This window comes from Balaenoptera borealis (genome assembly GCF_965194805.1).
Source record: "Balaenoptera borealis genome assembly, chromosome: 4".
Classification (NCBI taxonomy): domain Eukaryota; kingdom Metazoa; phylum Chordata; class Mammalia; order Artiodactyla; family Balaenopteridae; genus Balaenoptera; species Balaenoptera borealis.
In genome coordinates this window covers 67329394-67357009 of record NC_138861.1, presented here as the reverse complement: position 1 = coordinate 67357009, position 27616 = coordinate 67329394, and the positions used below count along the sequence as shown (strand labels likewise).

At 33.2% G+C, this 27616-nt stretch overlaps 1 protein-coding gene across 3 annotated transcripts in view; it reads right to left on the bottom strand.

Annotated features, from left to right (window-relative positions):
• The window catches only part of TECRL (trans-2,3-enoyl-CoA reductase like), a 162423-nt gene extending 135174 nt beyond the window's left edge, over window positions 1–27249 (bottom strand). For all 3 annotated transcript variants that reach the window (XR_014244013.1, XM_082390267.1, XM_082390268.1), the window contains exon 1: window positions 13164–27249. Coding sequence is in view for 2 of the 3 variants with exons in the window: in XM_082390267.1 (XP_082246393.1) it covers window positions 13164–13397 (234 nt within the window). In the remaining variant the exon portion in view is untranslated. The remainder of the gene's footprint in view (window positions 1–13163) is intronic.
• Window positions 27250–27616: the final 367 nt, after the last annotated feature.

Below are 27616 nucleotides of genomic sequence, written 5' to 3'. Positions count from 1 at the left end.
ACTTGATAATAGTCAACTGAAAACATTTTAAGGGTAATATCACTTCAAACAATGATTGCCTCCAAACCTTTGAGCTCATATCATGTAGCCATGCAAAAAACATAGCTTTTACAGCAGAAAGTAAGATGCAATGTAAATATACATAAATCTAAGATCACTTACATTTATGTATAATTTAGGACCATGTGGAGCTTAGATACTGCCATTATACAAATTCTAGCAAAAATATAAATTTCATCACTCTTATTAGTATTAATTTCTAATACTAATGCAAACTGAAGGCCTCAAGGAAGCACACACATTCCAAAAAACATGCGTCATGAGGATATTAAAAATCTTAATGTGATATAAACATCAGTTTCCACTTGCTGCAATATTGCCTCTTCAGTCCCCTCTCCCTTAAGCCTTTAGCTAATTTAAAATATATTTTAAAAATGGAATATTTATTTCTTAACGTTGTCTTAAATTATTGCTCATTTGTTAAATACTTATGAGGAATAGTTACAGAAAGGAAAATTGTCACTAGATAACTTTGAGCACTGAGGTCAGTAAAAGGAACAATTTTTTAAAAGTCTGTTATATTTTAGTAACATTAAGACCATGGCAACAAATTTGGTAATGATTTTGATAGTTCTTTGTCAGGCTACCAAAAGGTACAGTAAAATGTTAATCTGGACAAGGTACATGCTTAAAATAAATTTCCTTTAATTTCTTTAAAAAAATCTAATAAAAACATAAAAAGGTCACACCAAAAATATTTCCCAGAAACACATTTTGTAAGCACAGTCTTTATCTTTTTTGTTTGAACAGTTAGATTGTGAAAGAACTAAGAATTGCTTCATTGTGAACTTTCTGATAATTAGTACAGCAGGCACATCTTCAGGTTTTGTACTTTAGCTAAGCCACTCCATGATATTGCTGCCTGGCTTCACTATTGTTTGACCAACCAGCCTGCAGTGACCTTAAACTGCCCTGCCCCTCAGACAAGAATGCCCTTAATAGCAGCCCTCAAAGTCACAAGTAAATGTAAGTTTCTGATATGACTCCCCAACTGCTCTTATGATCACAGTTTCACCTGCCTGCCAAGGCCTCCTCCTTATATGCTCCTTAGATAAGACTGCCACAGGTATTACCAAAACCCCACTCTTTTGGTTTGAATTGGCCAATCTGGCCTTAGCCCAGAAACCCCAAAGCACTCCATTCATGGACCATAAGGAAGGCATGTGTCCAGGTCCTGTCTCTCTCTGTCTGTACTCAGCAGTGTAGTCCCTTGAAGCCTGCTGGATACTTCCTCCAGGACCTGTGAGTATGAAACTCAATTTCAGTTTCTCTCTGGTGTGTTGTTGAATCTCAGCTTACCATCTGGCACCATGTGCTCCACTTAACAAATGTTAATTTGATAAATTCATTACAAATCCAAAAAGCAAAATCCCAGGAGAACAAAATTAAACTGAAATAAAATGGCAATGGAATATTCCTTTCACCTGTAATACCAGATTCTATTCTATTGAACCTGGATACATATATTTGTCTAACCTATGTGGGCTGTAACTATATTTGATAGAAACTACTGTATATTCATTACATAATTATTCTGTTTTGTTATATACTTGGTATTCAGTAAAGACTAAATTAGAAATACATATATATATATACATATATATAGTATATTTACTTAAAGATTCAAATGTATCCTAAAGATGTACCCAATGATTTATATTTAATTTGAATTATTTTATACTTATTCCTCAAACTTTGATGATACACACATACATACAAAAAAAAATAATTTAACTTTAATACTTTTATTACAATGTAAACATTTTGTTAAACCTTCCTTCATTTTATAGTTCTTTAGTATATTTAGCTGATTTGAGAATTCTCCTAGTATTATTAAATTTGTAAATTTTGTTAGCCTACTTTATTCAAGGCTCTGGGCCTTAGCCATTTCCTAGTGGAAATCCCTCATGGAAGGTGGTATTTGTTCAGGTGCCTCCAATGAGATAACTTGTGTCAGTAAAATATAAGGGCAAAGAAAACAAAGTCATTGCCCAATGTCACAAGCTGGTTAAGTGTGAGAAGTGACTGAGTATCCTCAGAGCCTATGCAGATCCTCTGATGTCATGTTGCCTCCCAATGTGTTGGTCCTGAACAGACTCACAAAAGATTCGCTTCCCAGTTTTACTGAACTCTCTGTCTTCAGTCTTTCTAATATTAATTCTGTCTTCCACATGGTTGCCAGATTTAATTTTCTGAATGGCAGATCTGAAAACATTACCCCTCTGGTTTGAAAGAGAATTAAATAGTCCAGATGCCTTTGCAAGGCATGTAGGCCCCCTACCATCAGTCCCACTCATACCAACTATTCTCAGTTCACTGAGTTCTGCAGCATCACACCATGGACTTATTTACATCTGGCCAGAAACCTTGCTTGTTACTTTTCTGTCTCTTTGCCTTTGTTATGCTAATTATTTTTCTGAGAGGATGTTTTTTCTACCCCACATGTGGGAACGTATTGTACTACATATTTTTAAAGATCTTTTTGAGTCCCTCCTTCCAATGAATTCAGCTTTCTCATCCTCATGCCTAAACCTCTGTTAGATAAAAGTATTCTTTCCCCAACCTTCTTAGTATAATTTGTATTAAACTCTCCTATGCTTTTTGCCATATTATAAAATTTGTTTTAAAATGTGTAATCTCTCTTTCCAATTTGACTCATGCATATCAGGGTAAAGAAATGTGTTTAATTTTCAACCCCATGTAACCTAAAATACAGTAGCTCTTTGTCTAATTTGAATAACAAAGTACACATAACCTTCTCACCTTTACATGTCTATCTAGGATATAGTCACCAATTCACAACACTTCACAGCTACGTTCTTTACATGGAAAATATTGTCTAAGTCTTATGTATTTTTTAAACATGTGATTCCAACTATTAACTTTCTTCATTCAGTCTTGAATTAATAGGAAACAGGTTCTTTTTTTTTTTTTTTTTTTTGATGTGGACCATTTTTAAAGTCTTTATTGAATTTGTTACAATATTTCTTCCATTTTATGTTTTGGTATTTTGGCTGCGAGGCATGTGGGATCTTAGCTCCCCGACCAGGGGTCGAACCCACACCCACTGCATTGGAAGGCAAAGTCTTAACCACTGGACTGCCAGGGAAGTCCCAACAGGTTCTATTTTGATTGCACAATATAACCCTCCTAATTTTCTTCCTTTAATGGTTAGCTTTCTTTTTTCACCTCATCTTTAAATTTCCAAGGGAAATATGATTCATTTTAAATTTCCAAGGGAGATATCATTCACTTTCATTTGTCTAAAAATGTGTCATTTTAGTTATAAGTTTTGTTCTATATTTACAACACAAACTTTGAGAGTTATTACTTTATTGATACTTTGCCTTTCAAGAAAATGCAATCTTTAGAATGAAATCCAAGAGGAGCATGAATATGGCATGTTCTAATTTTGCATCCAAGGTACATTTATTGTACAAGAGCATTTAGGTCATTTGATCTGCTTGAATCGTGGCAATGTTGAAAAGGTCATTTTCATGTCTTCTAGTTTAGTGCTTCCCAAACTATGTAGGGTAAAGTATAATTTTGGAAAAATTTCTATTTTGTTGTGAACTAATACATTTGTAAAATACAATGAAAATAAATTGCTAAAAAAAAATAAATACTGATACACCAAATAAATCCTAATTTTAAAAAGATTATTTGATTGAACAAGCACAAAATTACTCTTTCAAATTGTTATGACAGGTACCAATGCTCATTCCCAGCTACTAGATTATATAATGTACATAATGGAGATTTCAACCAATTATTGATATTACTGGGACAAAGAACACATCTGCTTATAGGGGATAATACTGGCACACGAAAGGGTTGCCATCTCAGTTGGACAATGAAGAATGAACATGAATTAGACATAAGACTGTGACAGAACACTGCAGGCAGAGGAATCAAATTTGATCAAAACTGAAAGAAATGCCAATTCCAAGACTCTTTGGGACTAATGAGTATTATAGAATATTGAAACATGGAGTAATAAAGAAAAGGTAGGAGATAATCCCAAATATGTGAATCGGCTTACCTAAGAGTCAGAATAGAGTTAAAGAATGAAGAGTTTGGGACAAGTTTGTTTTTCAAGACTCCTACCTACAAAAGAAGGGCCTTCCAGGAAACTCAAATTTCTTATTCTCCATTGCTTGTCATCCCCATTCTAGACTAGATTTCCCCCCAAGTCACTGTACCTAAAGTGGTCTCATTAAATTCAACAATGAACGCTGCAGCATTCAATTCAAGGGATACTTATAGTATTTCTCTGTTTCTTAGCTGCTTTTGACTCTACTGATCTCTCACTTCTTACTCAAATATTTTTTCTTAAGCTTCTGTAACATAACATGTGCCATATTTCTTCTAACGCTCTGGGGCCTTCTCCTTAGTTTCCTTTTTCATCTCTTCTTTATTTGAAATCTTTACATTTTAGAATTCCTCAGGTTTCTATAGTTGATTCTTTTCCCTTCCCATCCATCTTATTGTTCTCTCTTAATTTTATCTTCTCTACTCCAATGGCTGCAGAGGCCACCTGTATTTTTTAAAATTTTTATTCAAGTATAGTTATTAGAGAAATGCAGACCACCTATACGTTTTTGTTTTTTATTTATTTATTTATTTTTGGCTGTGTTGGGTCTTCGTTTCTGTGCGAGGGCTTTCTCTAGTTGCGGCGAGCGGGGGCCACTCTTCATCGCGGTGCGCGGGCCTCTCACTGTCGCAGCCTCTCTTGTTGCGGAGCACAGGCTCCAGACGCGCAGGCTCAGTAGTTGTGGCTCACGGGCCCAGTTGCTCCGCGGCATGTGGGATCTTCCCAGACCAGGGCTCGAACCCGTGTCCCCTGCACTAGCAGGCAGATTCTCAACCACTGCGCCACCAGGGAAGCCCCACCTGTATGTTTTTAATTCCCAAGTCAACATAGTTCATTATGACCACCTTCCTGAGTTCTAGATCTTCACAATCAAAAGCCTACTGGTTATCTCACAAAGATCTCCAACTTAAAATGAAGAAAACTGAGTGTTTGTTTCCTCTCTGCTTCTCTACTTGTCTGAAAAATAATAGGAAAGAAAACTAATAACAAACATAAGAATACACAAAAAAAAATTCAGTAAATTATAGCATCCTCAGGATCTACAGTTGCTCAAACAGCAATTTAACATCATAGTTACATCCTTCGTGTCCCTCATTCTTGACAACCAAACAACATGTCCTGTTATTTCTATCTCCTAAGTGTCTGTCATATCCTCCTACTTCTCTTCATCTTATTCATCTGGGCCACACATAAACACCGTTTCTCCAGGGAGATTTTTCTGTTCCACAGACCAGGTTATCTTCCTTTGTTTACCACCCCAAATTACCTCGTTTTTCCTCTCACAATGTAGATATCTTTGCACCTAAAATTACTTCTACACTATTTGTCTTCCACAGGAGAGAATAAAATCTATGAAGATAGGAATTGTATCTGTTTATGTTAATGCGTTATCTCAAACAGGTAATAAAACATTGAACACATCTCTCAACAAATATCTTTTGAACTAATAAATACTTGATTGTGATACTATAAAATGTCAAAATAGAAAATGGGAGAATGACTGAATCTGATAAGTTTTGACTATTTTCTTTCTAGAGGCATCCTCCAAAACTTACTCATCTATGTTGACCTTCTAAATGGAGTATCATTGCATCTTATATATTAGGAGATAGAAATGACATCTTCTTAGCTTAACTGTAAACAAAAACAGTTTTCTTAGATGGTGATACAATTGGAAAGTAGAAAAATATAGACATAATTTAGTTGATTATATGTAATACTATATATTAGTTTTGTAAATGCCACTCATGAATAGGTATCTAGAGTATATTTATTTTTTTCTCTACTATTAAATTGACATGCAATGTTTGTATTTCCATTGGTATCTTTCATGGTATAACATAGTATAAGTAACCAATGCATATTATTTGGAGTATGAGAGTTGGTTATAGAATTCTAGAAACTGATGTTACAAAGATGGGTCCCTGTAACTATGCTTTCTAATTCTAATGCTTCCTAACCATTTCAGAAAGGGATAATAGTAACTATCATTTAAAAATGCCTAAATTTTTATAGTCATAATAGAAAAGTATCAATTCAGTTATTTTCCCACTTTAATGTAATAATAATATTTTAAAATATATTGCCACTATCTAAAATACAATGTTCATTAGCAGAAAAATAACCATGTGGCAGACAAGGTGCTACATTTTGCATACAAATATAAAATCCTTAGATACTCCTGGAAGATAGATATTTACCCTACTTTGATTTGTGATTTACCCTACTTGGAAAACCAAGACTCAGAGTAGTTAAGTAATATGTTAAGGTGGTAAGCAATTAATGATTTGCAAAGCTCAAATGCAGACACAAATATGTCTGACTTCAGAGCATAAACAATTTTACCACATTGTCTCTCATCACATTATATATTTGGACTATATATTGTGACCAAATATATATAATAGGTCCACCTTTTCTGAGAGAAATATAAATCAGAGCAGATAATATTAAACACTGATTTTTTTGAAATTAGAACCACATGCTGTATTATGGAATTCTCAAGTATATATAAAAGAGAGGTTGACATTGGGGATCCTCTGGGTTCATAGAAAATGATTATATTAATTACCTCTTTTGGGAGGAACTATTTATTTTAATTTCTTAATTTTTAATGATGTAAAAATTTGAGCACATTTTGTCTTTATTATTAAAAGGAATTTAAAATATTTTTAATTTCTAGGTTTGAATATGAACTAATGCTATTTTATATTTATATATATAAAATAGAATGCTTAAGATCCTTCCTACCTCTGTCCTGAAACACATTGTATTGGAAGTCAGATGCCGCAATCATGAAATTAAACAGAACATGAGAATTTTGACTAACGGAGGTCATTAATCTTTCACATTATAGTGTATAATAGTTAAGAGCAAGGCAGAGAATGTGTATTAGCCAGGTTCAAAGCTTGGTTCTAACACACACTAAGTTCTTCTTTTCAAGTCTCTGTGCCACCTTTTCTTCATCTACACAGGGGAAGAATAATAATATCTAAATCCTTATATAGAAAAAGATAATAAGGGGCAGAGGTATTGGACCATATCCAAGGAAAAAGAAAAAGCGGGCCAGACTTATATTAAAATTGTAGTCTATGTAAATCCAAAGGTCATAAACTTTCAATTATATCATGCTGCATCATAAGAAGTAGGATGAAGGGGATGGGGGTGGAGAGAAGAAAGGGGACTGGTATGGGAAGAAGAGAGTAACAAAATAGAGGAGGAAAAGAGGAATAAAAAACAGAAGAGAAGGAGAAAGAAGAGGAGTAATGGAAGAGAAAGAAGATATTGTTACTTGCTTATACATGAAATTCTGAAAACTGCCATTAGGCCATTTTAAGGCAGGTGCTATTCTCTTTTTACAGATGAGCAAATTAAGGCATAAATATGCTAAATCGCATGCGCAAGGTGAAATATTAAAAGTGGCAAACTCAGACATTAAGAATTCTCAAATTTTCTAACTGAAGTATTGAAAGTACAGTTTTTATGTCTTACTACCCTATAATTCTCTTTACAGTTTTCTGGTGAACATTGGTATTTTTATCATTAAAAGGATAGGAGAATTATTGAGTACTTTATTTTATTCATAAGAAGCCTTTAAAAAACTTTTGAGAATTTTTACTTAGAGTATATAGGTGATAGAGGGCTCTTGAGGTCAAGTTCCTTGAAGAAAAGATTAAAGAAAAAAGAATGTGATGGTATTGGAAATGTTTATCAACCCTAGCATTTTAGAGTTCTTTCCTTGCTCTTGAATCATCCACTTGTCACTAGATAAGCTTCTGACATTTTAAAAATAGAAGTGAGGGGCTTCCCTGGTGGCGCAGTGGTTGGGAGTCTGCCTGCCAATGCAGGGAACACGGGTTCGAGCCCTGGTCTGGGAAGATCCCACATGCCGCGGAGCAACTGGGCCCGTGAGCCACAACTACTGAGCCTGCGCGTCTGGAGCCTGTGCTCCGCAACAAGAGAGGACGCAACAGTGAGAGGCCCGCGCACCGCGATGAAGAGTGGCCCCTGCTTGCCGCAACTGGAGAAAGCCCTCGCACAGAAACGAAGACCCAACACAGCCATAAATAAATAAATTAATTAAAAAAAAAAAAAATAGAAGTGAGACAGGAATAGTTAGCAACTGTAAATTATTCCATTTTACACTGTTAAATTTTTAAAATGTATTTTTCATATACATTTTTGATGTTCCAAAAAATAATTAAGATATTTAATATTTTTTAAAAAATCTGCTCTCCATTTTCATCATTCTTTATAGTTATATTATTTTAATTATTCATGAGAAATAACTACGTCAGTTAAATATTCCCATCTGCATTTCCTTCTTTATGAAGAGCTTGTTTAGCCTTTGTAATCAGAACATGACTATTTGTTAGTAAATTATACACAGTACAAAGTTGAATTCTATACATTTTTGTTGGGAGCAAGCCAAGAGGAATTTGGGCATTCAGTGGAATGATTTAATTAAATGTCCTTTTATGTGAATATATTTACATTTATTTTATTTATAATTAGATTTAGAAAATAGTAAAAAGTACTTTCAAATATCATACTTCTCCATCCAGAAACTGTCGCTGCTAAACATGAGTGCATTGTCAAATCCATATATCCCTTGAACAGGCATCGATTTATTCAGTAAATATTGGTTAAACACTTTCTTTGGGCCAAGCACTGTTTTAAATGTTGGAGATACAGGAGTGAAAATACCCAAAGCCCAGATTTTGTGAAACTGGCATAATAGGGGTAGGCCAAATAATAACCAAAATTAAAAAAAGGAAAATAAGCAGTATGTTAAATAGTGGTAAGTGTTAGTAAAGAAGTAGAACAGGGAAGAGTAATAGAGGATACTGGCAGATTTTGCAATTTTACACAGGTAGTCAGGAAGGGCCCCAAGGAAAAAGTGACAGGTAAGTAAAGACCTAAAGGAAGACACTGACTAGTTCTGAGTAGGGAATGATATTATCTGATATGATTTTAACAGGCTAGTTCTGGTTGCTATGTAGAGAATATATTGAATGCGCTAAGGACAGAGCAGAGGAAAGATTTAGGAGTGCGGGCATTAGAGGTGGTGAAAATTTGTCAGTTTGGATATATTTGAAAGTATCACCATGAAGATGGATTGTATGTGGGCTTTGAGATTAAGAGATGAGTCATGATGTCTCTAAGTGTTTGGTTTGAGCTATTTGAAAGATGTAGTTGCTACTTGTTGATTTGGAAAACTCTGTAGAAAATTTTTTTGGGAAGACAAAGTGCTCAGTTTTAGATACACTGTTTGAAATGCCTAGTAAACATCCAAATAGATGGATAGATAGATGGATGAATACATAGATACATAGATAAATACACAGATAGATACGTACATAGATAAATGGATTTGTATTTCAGGGGAAAAGAATAAGCTGTAGTTTTATGTTTATGAGTCATGAATATGCAGATGATATTTAAAGCTATAGGATTCCATAAAGTAAATGATTAAAGATGTGGAAAAGTCCTGATGACTGAGTTGGTGACAGTCCACACCTAATAAGTCAAATAATGAAGAAGCAGCAAGAGAAAAGGGAGAAGCCAATGATGTGGGTTTTTTTAAAAATGTGTGTGTTATTCTGGAACTCAAATAGCAAACATGTTTTCAGGAGAAGGATGTGCTTAGCAGTGGCAAATATTGCCCATATACTGAGTAAGTGAAGCATGAGAACTGACCTTTGGATTTAGCAAGGTATTTATCACTGCCTCACTGGTGACCTCAGCAAGTTCATATTCTGAGAAGTGATAGAGGCAAATGCCTGAATACAGTGGGTTCAGTATAGAATGAGAAGAGGAAAATGTGTACAGACAACATGAACACAATGAAAGTAAGGAGAGAAATGGGATAGAAGCTGGAGAAGATAATGAAGGCAATAGAAGGATTTGTGGTTCTTTGGGGTGTGTGTGTGTGTGTGTGTGTGTGTGTGTGTGTGTGTGTGTGTTTGTAAGTAAAAGAACATGATTCAATATGTTCTCTTTAATCCAAGGAATTCATTTAATGTTTTTGTCTTATGAATATCTTGAGTAAATACTTTGTCCATTCTGAAGTTAAAGTTATAATATCTAGATGCAAGCAAAATTTATGAGATCAGCATATATTACTAAAATACATACATCCTACTCATATTTGAAAATTCATATCTAACATAAGCATTATACCAGATCATGTCAATAGGTAATTGTCAAGAAGTCAAATTTACAGACTGTGCCAGTATCACAAGTTTCATCACTTATTTTTTCTTGGATTTGTATGCAAATTAAATTTCTCTTTCCAAGTGATTATTGAATTAAAAAAATTATTTTCCCTATTATGTTCAAGACACTATGCTAAATGTGTTACATATCTTACTCTTCACTTTAGGCTTACAAAATAGATTTTATTAACCTATGTTCTAAATAAGAGTCCTGGGGATCAGCAATTCAGTGACTTTCCCAAGCCTTTGATAAATATGACTGATGTAGCAGGGATTCAGTCCAGGTATACTTAGTTCCAAAATATATGACCTTGAACTTTGACTACTTTATAACATTATAGTTACTGAAAGACAGGGACTAAGTTATAAGCAACACTTCTTTTGTATACTGGGTAGAACCAAGTCTAATGAGAGGCAATTAACATGACCTTACTCTTAATATAGTTGTTAATTTGTCCAAGAAAAAAACAATATATTGGACAACAAACAAAATTTTTCTCATGTTTACAATCATTAAGCAAAAAAAAAGTAAACTGATCCAGATTTTTTTTTCTTTTAAATGTCTTGCCATTATTATGAGACAATTTACCAAATTACAAAGCTAAAACAAGACAAAACAAAATTTGTGCCGCTGACAAGTCAGAGATTTGGATGCAGTAAGTTGCACATCAGATGGTGTTGATTGTGCAATAAAGGCTGTGAGGAATCCAGAATTAATCCTCTAGCTAGCCTACTGAGTTTCCCTAAAGGTTTGCCACTGGAGATGCAATTACCAGGACTCTTAAAGTTCAAGTGTAACCAAATCCTTACCTCGAAAGAATGATGGCTTTCTGCATGCTTAAATTTTGTGCAGTTTAATTAATACCTAAAAATGTAAAGCTCCGTGTCTTAGCCTCAAATAAAAACTCAAAAACAGAAATTTTAAATGTACTAGGAAAATAATTAGGCGCCCAACATTTTCTCATTACTTCAAAGTAGATTTTGTGTTAACGTTTAGACACATATCAGAAAAGACACAACCAGCCTCATTTTAGAATTTTGGTCTTTGGAAATCCTTGACAAGTATAACATCTATTCCATTTATTGTTTTATTCCCCTTCATTTCATTGTATTTTCCTTGTAAGTTTTAAATTTTCAGTAGTGAGAAACTGCAAACATCAACAACCTCTGGATGATAATTTTATTTTTAAAATTCTATGGATGTAGAAAAAAAACTTATGGTTACCAGGGGATGGGGGGGAGGGATAAATTGGGAGATTGGGATTGACATATACACACTACTATTTATAAAATAGGTGACTAATAAGAACCTGCCTTGTAGCACAGGGAACTCTATTCAGTACTCTGTAATGGCCTATATGGGAAAAGAATCTAAATAAAAAAGAGTGGGTATATGTATATGTATAACTGATTCACATTGCTGTACACCTGAAACTAACACAACATTGTAAATCAACTATACTTCAATTAAACAAAATTGTCTTATTCCTGTATGATATAAAAAGTACATTTTACTGAGATACTTAAAATAAATGGTAACATGCCTGAAGTTTGTAATTTAAAAGTCTATTATACATAATTCATATTTGTCATTTATACATGGCCCCAGTGGTACTATAGAAAAGAATATGATTTAGAGTTGCAAAGAAATGGTTTTGAATTTCATATAGTCCACATATGACTTGCATGAACTTGTAAAAGGTCTGTATTTTTCATTTCCATATGTAAATAAATGTTAATATTACACGAGTAATAGGCTGGTCATAGTGTTATAATTACTAAATAAGAAAGTATATATTATCTTCTTGGCAATTAGAAGCAAGTAAACAATTTCTTCTCTTTTCCTTTTATCTAGAAACACAGCTAGAGCATAGATAAATGGAATCAGTGATTGAATTTTAATTTTAGAACAACAGAAAAAAAACTTATTCAACCTGTCTGTAAAGCAAAATAAAGATATGTTTTATTAAAAATGTCAATCTTTCTCATAATAAATTGAAATACTAATGTTTTTTCAAACTTTAGAAAAACTGAAAATGACTAGAATATTGTACATATACATGTATATCTACAATACACACATATATTTGTTTTTTTAATTTTTTAACCTAGGAAATATTTATCTTATCTTTCCTTAGTGAAACATTGATATGTGATATGAATATAGAGGAATAGCATATTAAGCAAGACATTCTTTTTAAGAACTTAAACACTGTAGTTTTTGTTTTTGTTTTTGTTTTTTGTTTTTTTTTTTAACACTGTAGTTTTGAAATGAGTTAACTTTTCATAAAAAGTGAAATGGTTATATTTCAAGACAGTTAAATCGATTATAAATAATTTTCAAATGACTAGATTTTATCACATATGCTAAATATTACTTTTAATAACTTTGGGGCCTTTTGCTTGCTGTTTTCTACAAACACTATTAAGACTCTATGAAAATTTGAATATGCAAGGAAGTACATGAAGAGAAAGACATTTTGTCATGTAGGCTGAGAAGGTGAGCACTAAAATTTTACCTCCTGCCAATGGCCAATGTTAGGAGGAAAACCAAAACCTAATAATTATTAGATACCATTTAAATTGAGTATGAAAATTCAGTGAATATTTTCTACTGAAACAAAGTATATAAAGTATACTTTAAAGTATATTATAAAGTATCCATCCCACTCATCTTAAAATTAATATTAAAATCCAGAAATACATTTTGGTATTGTCTTATCAGCATTAAGCAAGTGATCAATAATCTTTGGGGCAAAAAAGAGAAGTTTAAATAAATAAATAAAACTCACCTTGTCCACAATACATATCTGCTTTCTGGTTTGAGCATCAAGTATTTCAATCTCAAAGTGAGTAGTTTTTGAATGTTTAACTGCTGGAGTTGATCTTAGAGGGCCTGCTGCGAGTATAAATTGCGACAAAGAGTGAAAATTTCTCAGGTCATTCTTCAGTATGGACCGTGTAGCTCCTGGGGAAATTAATTCTCTCCTGCGTTCTGAAGCAAGGAACTTGTGCCTTTTGAACATTGTGTGAACTACCAGGAGAATCTGTCTTGTCAACAGGAGACACTTGCAAGTGTGTTCCCTTCAAACAAGTTAAATACTGCTGGTGAAACCTGGAAAGGTCAAGTGGCATGCAATTCCAAGAGTTCAGTTTTATTTAGCAGGCTTGAAAACAATGACTGATCTCTTTCTATATATAACACACTATTGTGAATTGCTGCAATGTAGATTACTTGACCAGCATTCAAATTATTTCTAGCTTTCTCCTTTTATCTCTGCTTCTTAATATGGCCAGTAGTATCTGAAATTCCAAAGTAAGAAAAGAATAGACAAGAGTTTTATCTCTGAATTCTGGATACACTAATCTTTAAACACATATATTATTATTCACACATTCACATGTAGATGTATTTAAAATTAGCATATTGCTTATAGTTAGATTTTAAAATACCTAGTACATTATTACATAACAACATTTTTTGGTAAATGCTGCCTAGGATAAAGATTTGTGCCATGTTTTGAATACACACATATACATCTGATAGAAAACAGACAAGTTCTTCATTCCATACAGGGAGTAGAAAAATGGCAAATCATCTATGAGACTGGAATATATAGAGAGGAACTTTATAATTTAAGGAAAAGGAAGTAAACCTTATTTTAACATTTTTATGCACATTACATCATAAGGAAATCATTAAGTTTGTATATAAAATCAGTACTGAACATCACATTTCTCACAAAACTAGGTTATGGCAAATTCAAATAATTCAGAATGAACACTGAAAAGTGATAAACAAACTGGAAAGAAGGGTTTGTGAAAGATTCCAGGTACTCTGAGACCTGTAAATCTGGTGAAGGAACAACTGACAAAAATCCAAACTATAGTGTCACCGATTCAAAGGAATATTACAGGAAAGTATTCTGGGATGTTATTTTCAATGAAAACATGAAAAAGAAAATGGCTACAATAGTAGAGGGGGAAATCTAAACATCTACATGAAACTAATCTTAACTTTTATAATTAAATAAAATAATGTAGTTTTAAAAATTTGGACTGCACATTATGTGCTGGAGATTCACTTACACATTGTTCAGTTATCATTTTCATACTCTAGACCACCAGCACACTAATATTTATTATTAAAAATAGAAGACAGGGATGTATGTGTATATATATTTGTGCACACACACACACACACACACACACACATTGTCAATTTTATGACCCCAGTTGTTCAGGACTTTAAACTTGGGATTACCCTTAACATTTCCCTTCCTCCCACACCTCAGATCTAATCCATCAGAAATCCAGAACACAATCCTATCACCATCTCCATAGCTAACTTCAAAGCATCAATCTCACCTGTATTGCTTTTCCAAACTGACCTCCCTTTGTCAGTATTGTCAATTTATAGTCTCTTTTTAAGGCAGCAGCTAGTGATCAATCCTTATATTAAAACAGGTAATGCAGTTATCTGCTTAACACACTGCTTGGGGATTCCTATTTTATGTAATGAAAAAGCCAAATTCCTCTGAAAAGGTCTACAAGGCTCTGCATCATCAGCATTTTTTTATATCTCTGATCTCATCCTCTTATCTATCCACAGTGCTCAGAACAGTGTCTGGCACACAGCAGGTGCCTAATACATATGTATTAAACAAATAATCAACTAATAAATAATCGATCAATAAATGTATCTTAACGGTGTAGGCAGAATGATGTAAATTAATTGCATGCTGAGGTAAACTACTAGCACATTATAGCAGGGTAACATAACTGTGCAACCCATATAATATAATATTCAGAGATAGTTTCTATTTAAAAAAATAAAAGGGAATAGTTGAAGGACACAGGTGCCAAACTGCAAGAGCTCCCATTGCCAACACTGGAATAATTCAAGTAAGAACATAAATACTGATGATAATATATTCTAACTCAAAGAACAGTGTAAATATCTGAGTCCATACTGTTATAAATAAGTGATTGAATAAATAATAGATAAATAAATTGGGACAAGGGGTGAAATTTTCATACACAAGAATTGCAAATTATATATAAAAATCTCCCCTTGAATGTGGGTTTCACTTAAGTAACACAATGAATGGAAGTGGAAAATAGAAGCTTGATGGTGGAAAAACCTGGCAGGCAAATAGCATTTTAACCTAGAGGCCAAGTCTAATATCACCATGAAGAGTCATGCTGATATCATGTACCAACTGATATCATGAGATGAGGGCACTTCACCTCTGGGGTATTCTTCCAAAAGTTCATTACCTCAGTCTAACCATGAGAAAATATCAGACAAACACAAATTGAGGGACGTTCTACAAAAATACCTAATATTCTCTCAAACTGTCAAGAATATAAAAAATGAGGAAAAATTGAGATACTATGGCAGATCAAAAGAGACTATGTAAAGACATGAATAAAAATGCAATGTGGTATCCTGATTGTTTTCTGGAAGAGAAAATAAATGAATAGAAAATCCAGTAAAATAAGAATAACATCTGAAGTTTAATTAATAGTATTATACCAATATTAATTTCTGAGTTTTGACCAAGGTTATGCAAGATGTTAAGATAGGGGAAACTGAGTAAAAACTACACAAAAAACTTTCTTTTCAATGTTTTTGTAAAATTATTCTAAAGTAAAAGGTATGAAGTAAACATATACCGACACATGCAAAAAAAAAAAAAAAAAGGAATGGAGAAAGAAAAAATGGGTGCAAAATGGCATTATTTAAAAGGAGAAAATTGTAGATTTTTGTCTGTGCTGGTCACCTAAGTTAAAAATTTTGGAAGAGAATAAAAAACATTTCAGATATTATGCTATTCATTCTTTCATTTTGTATTTTGAAGTAGCTTTAAAAATAAAATGTTTTATATATGCTAAGGTGTTCTTTTAAGATTATTGCTAAATACATCATAATGAAATTAATACCATGAATTACTATTTGTTTAATACTAGACCTGGCATACCACTTTAAACTAGATTGCAGTTTAAATATATTTATAATAGAAAACTATTATAAAACAATGCACTATAAAACAGGAATCTTTATTCCAATTGCATTTACTTACAGTAAAATGTGAAGGGGGGGCTTACAATATCATTTTTCTTTATCCTCATATTTTTCATTTCTTTTTTTTTTTCATTTCTTTTTGACAGAAAGCATATCATTTCCGTTTATTTTCCATTTGAAGTGCTACTTCTTATGAGATCATTTAAAATAATTAATAGACATTTTTAGAGCAGTTTTAGTTCAAACAAAAATTGGGCAATTAAAAGTGCGGAGTTCCCATGTATTTATTCTCTTCCCTCCCAATACACTATACAGCCTATTATTAATATCTTGCATTAGTGTGAAACATTTGTTACAATTGATGAACCAATATTGATAGATATTTATGAATTAAAGTCCATACTTTATTTTAGACTTTAGTCTTGGTGTTTTAGGACTAAACTAAACTAAAGTTCTATGATTTTGACAAATGGATAAATTCATGTATCCACCATGATAACAACATACAGAATAGTTTCACTGACCTGAGAATGTCCTGTATTCTACCTTTCCATCCCTCTCTGCACTCCTCCTAAATTCCTGGCAACCACTGATATTTTTACTGTCTTTGTAGTTTTCCCTTTTCCAGAATATCATTAGTTGGAATCATACAGTATGTAATGTTTTCAGACTGGCTTCTTTCACTTAACAATATGCATTTAAAATTAGAGCTTTTTTAAAAATCACTGAATAATACCCCATTATATGAATGTACCACAGTTTACTTATTCATTCATCTATTGAAGGACATCCTCGTTGTTGCCATGAACATTTGTTTTCAGGTTTATGTATGAGTATAATTTCAATTTATTTGGGTAAAGAACTAAGAGTGTGATTGCTTAATTCAATGGTAGGCCTATGTTTAGCTTTGTATGAAACTGTCAGACTGCCTTCCAAAACGGTTGTACCATTTTGCATTCCTACCAGCAGTGAATGAGAGTTCCTGTTGCGCCACATCCTCTACAGTGTTTGGTATTATCACTGTTGCTGGAATTTGGCCATTCTAATAGGTGTGTTGTGGTATCTCATTGTTTAAATATGCAATTCTCTAATGACAAATGATGTAGAGCATCTTTCCTTATGCTTATTTGCCATGTGTACGTCTTTGGTGAGGTGTCTGTCCAGATCTCTTGTCCATATTGTAATTGCTTTTTTTTCCCCCTACTGTTGATTTTTGAGAGTTCTTTTTGTATTTTGGATATAAGTCCTTTATCAGATATGTGTTTTCCACATGCCTTCTACCTGTTTGTCTTGTTTTGTAATTCTCTTAAGAGTATCTTTTGCAGAGCAAGGGTTTTAAATTTTAATGAAGCCCAACTTACCACTTTTTCTCATTCATGGACTGGGCTTTTGGTGTGTTGTTTTCTGTAAATTGTATGGTTTTGCATTTTACATTTATGTCTATGATCCATTTTGAGTTAATGTATGTGAAAGATATAAGGTCTGTGAATAGATTCATTTTCTTTTTGCATGTGGGTTTCAAGCTGTCCCAGTACCATTTGTTGGAAAGACTATCCTTTCTCCATTGGCCTGCCTATAATTGCTTGATTATACTTGTGTGGGTCTATTTCTAGGCTGTCTATTCTGTTCCACTGATCTATCTGTCTATTCTTTTGCCAACACCACATCATCCTTATTATGGTAACTTCATAATAAGTCTTAATGTCTGGTAATGTTGGCCATCTGACTTTGTTCTTCTTCTTCAATGTTGAGGGTCTTCTTAGTTCAGTTTTTATGATAGATACTCCATGTATTTCCAAAATTGCATTGTGGATTTTCTAACTCATAGTTTCTTAAATTTGAACATCTCCATGTTAACAATGAATATTCTTATAAAATTATAATATTGGGAATTTACAGAATTGATACACTTTTGCTCTGAATCAATGGCAAAAATGTAAAAAGAAAGGACATTATGCCCATCATTGGATAAATTGTTCTCAGCCATTTTTCTGGAGAGTAGTTCATTTCTCTGTATTTACATTTTTTGTTGATACTTTAGTCAAGTAATGAAAATTGTAATTATCCAAACATATTTGTGATATTTAACCACCACAGCATAAAATTCATGAGGCAAAGATCAGATCTAATTTTGTCCATCACTCTACCTTCAAGGCATAGTATAATTCCTGGCATATACTAAGTACTCAACATTGTTTGTTGAATGAATAAATCATCATGTGAATAAATTTTCCTCTTTAAGTTGAGATACTAATCAATGACATCACGATAAGGTAGTCACTGGACTCCTTTGATAATAGAAAAAACTTCATGATAAGACCTATGTCTTTAATCTGTACTTTCACCTGAGTAAATCCTCAAAGACACTAAACCTGGAGTTAGTTGGGTGAAAGAGAAAGAAATAGGAAGCCAAAGACAAACCACTTGTCATGGATATTTTTTGGTCAATGTTCATAAGAAAATTTTATATATAAAGTACAAAGAATTAGAGTTTAGGAAGTTAAGGTGGGAGCAGAATATTAAAATAAGCATCAAGTCATACTATACTTGGACCTAGGCAAATATATAAGCAAGTAATATGTGTCTAGCAAATAACATTTTTAGTGGAAATAGTATGGTTTCAAGAAGTTCCTTGTAATAGTTAAATAGCTATGTGATGTCAAGCTTTCCATTATCAGTCACATTTTGATAACATTATGAATTTCACAAGACTCTTATGAAATATAGTCAGACAATGCATATAAAGTAAATAGAGAAGTTTCTGAAAAATGGAGGGCATTCAATATACACATACAACATACATTCTCAGTGTTGTCTCCAAAATCAGATTTATACCTCCCAAAATCAGATCTATGCTTTTCTTTACCCCATCACCCTACTCAAGCATTCAGATTATTCCTCTTCTCTACTTTTCTAAATCTAAATGGTTACAGTCACTGGAAAATGAAATCTACTCATAATTACCACACTGATGGGCCGACAGATTTCTAACCTAGTTCAATTGACTCCTTAAAATACCTGCAAGTATATTTATCATCCTCTTCCTCTATAAAGTTGATATAGTCTTATTTTTTTCTCTAATTTTCTCAATTTTAGTGATACCAATGAACTATGAAATGGGCTCTGAATCAGCAGGCTAAAGGCAGATAGAAAGGACTTCAGTAATATGAAAATAAATTATTTTCTGAGTCTCCAGAGGATATGAGTTTTCCCAAAAGAATGTTTTATATCCTGATTTGTTACACAAGCTTCTTAAAGTCCTGAAACTACTAAGTGATTAAAACCACTGATGTTACCATTTGAACTAATAGATAATGATTGAAACATTTTATATAATAATTGAGTATTTATTTTGGTTATATGAAATAAATTACTTGTAATAAAGGAAAGGATTAAGAGAGAAAAACAGGTGTTTTTACCATGACAAAGTTTCAGTTTTACAGTTTTGACCAACAGATTAGGATAGTTGATCTAAAACAGTCATCAATAAGAATTAATGATGAATAAATTCATTCAGATTATAGATAAATAATAGTTGTTCTATTAAAAAAGACTGTAGCTGAAACGTAGGGGAAAGAACTCTGGAGTTAAATTCAGAGATGTAGATTCTTGGTCTAACTCTGCCAATGTCTGCTGTGTGATACTGGATAAACTGGGAAACCTCTCTTAATACTGGTTGTATCATTCATGAAATGAATGCATGCTCAGAATGATATCTAATGATACTTCTAACTATAATATCCAAGTAATATTTAAAAGTTTGCTCCCTGTTTAAAATCAGCTATAATAAAAAAACAAATAGAAATAAGATCTGCATAGTAGTCTTTCCCTCACAAGATTATTGTACCATTAAAATAATGTTTGTGAAAATGAACCGTGAAATCCTATACATTATTAGTAACTAATAAATTAGACTGGATTGGAAGTCTCTGTATTTCACTAAGACTATGGTGAAACTAAATGGTTTCCTGAAAAGTGAATCAATTGAACGGAGATTTAATCATTTTTTTAAATTGAGGAAAACATAGTCTCATCTTGTGTGTACAAGGTTCAAGTTTCTTGTAAAATTAAAATATCTGTAGAAAAGGAAAAGTACAAAGGAGATGGAACTTACTTCATATTCAGTTTCAAGCAGACCATGTATTTCTATTTAACTTGTCTTTATTTTTTTTTAATTTTGAGTTCAGTATTTACCAAAATGTTTTCTTTGGGCCATTTACATAAATTACAAACTCACCACAAACCATTTAATCTCAGTCTTTATTAACTCAGCTCTGCCTTCTTCATTTTTTCTTGATTGCACACTATGTTTTCATTACGGCAGTTGGCTGTGCCCTCTCCTGTGTTCTCTGATTCATCCCTGGAGAGTTTCCAGACATTCAGGCTTGCCCTTCCCAGAGTCTGCCACGCGATTGCAGTTGTTCTCTGATGTGTGTTGGCAAGTGCTGTCCTTTATTTTGGGAGCTGATGCCATGCCTATTCCTCCTCTATAAGGGATTTGTTGCCATGAACTGTGTGCACTACAGAGTTCCTTTCTCAATGTTGAAAGAAAAACTTGAAAAAAAAAAATCCAAATACCTGGGGTCTATATATTTAGAAGCAAATGCATACACTTTCTAGGCAGTTTTATCTCTACTTTGGTAAGTTGTGAGGAAATCATGGTCAAACAAAAAGTTTTCCATTTGAGAAATAAGGACTCAGTGTGTTCATTTTTTATTATGTACAGCTTCTTTCTTCATTGGGCTTGGGGAATTGAAGCCAGCACATTTTTTGGTTTCATAGATTTTCAAGAAAACTTAAAAACATCAGAAAGATAAGAATGAGACAGTACAAACAGAGTGAGGGTATTAACTCTTCATCCTCATAATTTAAAAGTCAATAATATTATTTTTATTTAGGTTTTTCATGCACATTTCAAATAATTTAAGTAGTATGACCTGAGATGTTTGAGGTGCATTTTCACCTTGAAGGAAAGAGGTTGACTAGCACTATTTGAAATATTATCTTGTCTGGTGATTCTCTGGGGTTGTAATGTTGTTTTCATTTTTATACATTTTATGCCACAAGATTTACATAGTTTAATCTATTTAGAAAACAGCAGAAGTTATGCTTGTAGTGAAGTATTCGGTATTCACAGAATAATAGTCAGTGACCATGTGAGGCTTATTATGGTGCAGGCAATATACTCAGTGCTTATCCACATAGCAACTGTATAATATAGTTTTTATTGTAGATGCAGAAAGAGGCACAGAGAATATAAGTAACTTCACCGAAGTGAATAGTCAAAAAGTGGCATAGTCACAAACCAGTCCAAGTTCTTAATCACTTTCCAGCATCACCTTTTATGGCCACATACATACACATACAGAGCTAAATACGTATGTAGGGATCTATTATTTGTCATTGCATAGTTAAAGTCATTCAACAAGCTATATGTATATAGTATCAAAATATAAATGTGACTGCAAAATGATAAACACACACTTTGCAATGGCAAACACACAATATCATCTATGTGTGAGTATATCTATGCTTACAAATGCATGTGTGTGTGTGTGTGTGTGTGTGTGTGTGTGTGTGTGTGTGAGATATCTTAGAACAATTGATGCTGCTCTTTGGGGAGCTTGCTCTTAATGAAATAACAAACATAATGTCCCTTGACATATATATATAGGCTTCTGCTTCTCTGACTTCAATTCACTCTAAATTTGCACCATGAGTCAATTTTCCTGCCATTCCTACATCCTAGCCATTCTGGAATTTACTTGGGCCATAGTGATACCCAGAATTACACAATTTTCTTAAGGACTAAAGTAGGCCATCACAGGATCCTTCTGTTTACTATATAAGGAAATTAAACTGCACCATGCTCAGAGCCATGTTCTTTTGTCTTTTGATTTGGTATATTATGCAGTTTCTCTAAAGGAATTGTATTTTCTTTAACTATCGGTATTTATCTTAACCTGTTTTTGAAAGAATACAGCACAATACCTAGTTTGTAGTGTGGAAGGTGCTCAAAAAAATTTAATGAATGTACAAATGAATGGCAATATAAAAATTATGCTTAAGATGGTATAAAACAATGGGTAAGATATAGTTTTATGTTAATAAGTACAGTGAATATCAATATTGGGTTAGATTATATGTGGGACCAGAATATTCCTTTGATTATATTAGCAAAGAAACATCCAATCAAGAATAGTCATACTCTGTAGAGAACAAATGTATGGATACCAAGGGGGGAAGGAGGAGGTGGGATGGATTGGGAGATTGGGATTGACATATATACACTACTATGTATAAAATAGATAACTAATGAGAACTAACTTTATAGCACAGGGAACTCTACTCAATGCTCTGTGGTGACCTAAATAGGAAGGAAATCCAAAAAAGAGGGAATATATGTATATGTATAGCTGATTCACTTTGCTGTACAGCAGAAACTAACATAATATTGTAAAGCAACTATACTCCAGTAAAAAAAAAAAAGAAAAAGAAAACAGAAGAGTCATACTCAAACTCTGCCATTTCTGTCCCCTGGTAGAATGTACTGACAATAGATGAATTAAGAAATATCATATATCAGAAAGATATAAAATACAGGATTTTTATTGTATCTCCTCTCTTATTGGTCTATGCAATTACATAAATAGTGAAGAATGGTAATTCTTTACAGTAGAATATCAAGTAATAAGGAATAAGAGAACCACAAAAACACCATTTTGCTATCATTATATTAAAATTTTTCTGGCAAGAATCTTCAATGGACAATAAAACATGATATGTACATAGTTTCAATGTGTCTATCAAATAATCACAGATTAAAGAGGGAAAGTGGTAATGTTTCATTGAAGAAATATGGGAGCCATCACCATAAGTGATCTATATTAACATCAACAAAATACCATAAACTGATATCTTGTATCTCCTGATATGATATACTGAGAAGGCTATATTAATTCTGTAGTACTCCTTCCAAAAATAATTGTTCACTTTAATCATAAGGGAATATCAGATAAAAATAAATAAGACATCTGAACTAAATTCCTCAAAATTACAATGTAAAAGAATTACTAAATAGCTGTTTCAGATGAAGAAAGACTAAAGAAACATGAACAATAATTAATATTTACTTCTCAATTGGATGCAGGATAAGGTAGAAATTTGTGTTAATGCTATAAAGGATGAATCTGAGAGAATTGAAGACACATTGAACTGTATATTAAATAATATCTTTGTATAAATAGTTAATGTTCTAAGTTGAATAATTTTTAACATAATTATGTAAGAAAGTGTACTTGGGAAATAAATGCTGAATTATTTAGGAAGAAAGCGCCTTGATGTTTGGAACTAAATCTCAAATAGTTTTAGGAAAATAAAATGTATTTATACAAGTCAAAAAATGATAAATCTTGGTTAAGGATGTTCTTTATATTATTATTGTTACTCTTTAACCTTGTAACTACTTAAAAATAAGAAGTACTTTTGGTATAAATGAAAAAGGCTCAAACTATATGACTCAAAAGAGATGAAGAATAGATATATAAGGCTACAAGCTTTTAATTTAAAATGTATTTCTCATTTGCGATGAGATTAAATGGAAAAAAATAGTAGGGATCTGGAGTTTTCCTCCAGATATCCATGGCATCTTGCAAGTTTGAACCTCCTAGTAAGTGTATTAGTAGCTTTGTTTCCTGGCTTGTCTTCAGAGCAATGAGTTTCACTGTTATGACATTACATCATTTATATTTTAGTGGTGTCTACACATAAAGGGCACTTTAAAATAAATTATAGAAATGAAAAATTACCATAAAATTACTATGCAATTTACATTGCACCAATACCTTATACCAGGAACTATGAAAAATGCCATAAATTGTTTTTCTTCTAATTTAGAGTTATTTCTCTTGACTCTTTTCTTCTGTCTGTAAATAGTAAATCTGCAGGATGATTTTATAAACACTCTAAAGTTTGGTTCTAAATATCACATAGGTCATCAGCTAAGTGATAAATATTAATGTGCTTATTATTTCACTCCTGATTGATATAACACAATTTAAAATCTTTCTATAAACACGTATGTGTCTGTTAACATTATTTTACATCTATTCAAGTTTATGTAACAACAAGTATTATGTCTATTAACTTTCTTGTTAATAAATCTTATTATTATGCCTGTCGACCTTAAAAGCACTTAAACTGAATAAGTTACTGAAAATTAAACTAAAATTTTTGAAGGTTAAATGCTAATGAAAAAGGAAAGTGCATATGTGTATATATGTAAATGTGATAATATTCATATATATCAAACTATGTATAAAATGAGTTCTTAATAATAAAAGTTAACAGAAAATTATGTGCTATAAAATCATTTCTCTTCTGCCCAATATGTATAGTAAAAGACTTTGTTTGGAAAGGGCTAATCCGTACATTTTGCCACCCACTCCTGACACATCTGTATTTAACTGGACATATCTGAGTGTCTGGAACTTTCCCTTTTTTCTTATTCTTCTAACACTTTTACCCCACTCTTCTCTCTCTCAACTGTTGAATTTTCTTCAGATACCAATAAGAAAATATAAGCAGTGGTAAGACAAGTTCCACATCTGTCAATAAACCTGCCTCTGTGCCCATATATTCCTACTTCTTTGCACTCATATTGCAAGACTGACCTTCTCCCACCTAAGGACAGAGCCTCCAATTGTACACAAATTCCCATTTCCTTTTGCTGGTTAAGAACATTGTTCCAGCAATTAGTCCTTTGTTTTCTGTATCATCATTTTAAATTCTTCTTACAGTATCACTAATATTAACTTATAAATGTCATAATATCACTGATATTAAAAAATAAACAACTTCTCTTTACCCCATGTCTTCTTCCATCTATCTACCCTTTATTTCTATGTTCCTCTCTGTATAGAAACCCTTACAAATCTTATCTGAAATCCTTATCCCATTTCCTTTCCTCTTCTTACAAATCAAATTTTCAATTCTGTCTTCAGTTTTCAAACCAGTCTGCAGTGTTTAACCGAGTAAGTCACAGTCTCTAAAACATTTTCAACCTTTGACCTCTGAGACTCCATCTCCCCTCATTCTTTCTTTATCACTTGCATAGTTTCCCAAGGACTTCTTTCTAGAATTCCTCCTGAACCCCTAAATGCTGCTGCTCTTCCCTTGTGTTAGTCCAAAAACTCTTGCTTTCTCCATATAACAATCACTCTCTAAGTAATACTATCCTGCTTTATGGCTTTTTCTTTAATCAACAAATATTCACTTAGCACCTGCTACGTTCCAGACACTATGCTGGGTGATAGTGTTACTTCAAAAACTCCTCGGATCTTTCTGGGTATTGTCTGAAACTGGCCCCCTTACACAGAGGGTAGGGAGAAACCTAAGAAAAAGGTAGCCACTCCAGATTGGCAGGGGTAACTTTTAAAAAGCAAGGGAATTTACTTATGAGGTTTGTCTTGGGCAGCCAAAAGACAAGTAGATTTCTTCACCTGCCCACCAGAACCTTAAAAGTTTATTTAGAGCCTAACTGGGTTCAGTCACAGTCACATACCAGTAAGGATAGCTTCACATTTCTATTTCAAGGTTGCATGCTTGGAGCAGCTTCTGGGAGCAGGGAAGGCAAGCTGAAAGCATATTCAAAGGACAGGGAGGGGGTGGGGAGCCTCCAATTGCCCAGGTCCAGCTCATGGGTCAATTGGTGGTCACATCTTTTTGATGGCCTCCTTCAACAGGTAGAGATATATCAATGAACAAAATAAACAAGCAACCTGCCTCCTGGAGTGCACATTCTGTTGGGTAGAGAGACCTGTAATATACAGCAAATTATATAGTGTAGTAGAAGGTGGTAAATATTAAGGACAAAAATAAATCAGTGCTAAGAAAAGTTGGGTAGGTGGTACTTGAGCAAAGGCATGAAGAAAGTGGAATAGTGAGCAATGGATTCTTAGGAAGTCATATACTTTTAAATGCAGCCTATGCATGGGGAAAAAAAAATCACAGCTCCAGCTCTGGTCTGTACCATAAACACCACACTCCCATGTCCAATTACTTACTTATATCTCATGTGGATAAATAACCTAAGAGACGTCTCAAGTATGGCATGTCTAAAAACAAAAAAAGTTTGAAAATCCTGATTTTCTCCAACAAACATTCTCCCTGCAGTGATTTACATTTCAGTAACTGGAAATTCTAGTTTTTCTGACCAGCATTCATGTATCAACCTTATCTCTCTCCTTTCTCACAACCCATAGCCAGTCCAACAGTAAATGCTGCTGAGTTTATTGTTTAAAAATAACTGGAGTCTGAGCATTTTCACAACCTTCACAGAAAATGCTGTGAAGACGTCACATCGCTCAAGACATCATCATCTCTCATTTTGAATATGGCAATAGCCTCCAAGCTCCTATTCCTTCTTCTAATCTTGTTTCTCAAAAGCCAAGCCCTGAGTAAACCAAATCTATCTTATCATCTCCCTAAAAAGTAAACGCAAAGATAATGTACACTGCAGAGTCTTGTACTGCTGGAGCCCCAATATCTTGTCTTTCCCCACTGTTCTCTTTGCTTACTCTGCTCCATCACTCTGGTTCAGCTGTTTCTGGAAAACATCAAGCATCTCTCCCCTGAGATTTGCAACTTGTCTTCACTCTTCTTGGAGTCCAATTACTCAGATAATTTGCAAGACCACTTAAAATTTTTTTTCCAGGTCTCTGCTTAAATATCATCATTTTAAAGAGGAAGTTCTTAACCATTCTGTCTCTATTGGCCACAAGTCTGGGTCCTTATCCTCCATCATTTCTTCCGAGCACATATCATCATTTGACACATTAAGAATGTATTTTAAAAATCTAGAAACAATAAATGCTGGAGAGGGTGTGGAGGAAAGGGAACACTCTTGCACTGTTGGTGGGAATGTAAATTGATACAGCCACTATGGAGAACAGTATGGAGGTTCCTTAAAAAACTACAAATAGAACTACCACACGACCCAGCAATCCCACTACTGGGCATATACCCTGAGAAAACCATAGTTCAAAAAGAGTCATGTACCAAAATGTTCATTGCAGCTCTATTTACAATAGCCAGAACATGGAAACAACCTAAATGTCCATCGACAGATGAATGGATAAAGAAGATGTGGCACATATATACAATGGAATATTACTCAGCCATAAAAAGAAATGAAATGGAGGTATTTGTAATGAGGTG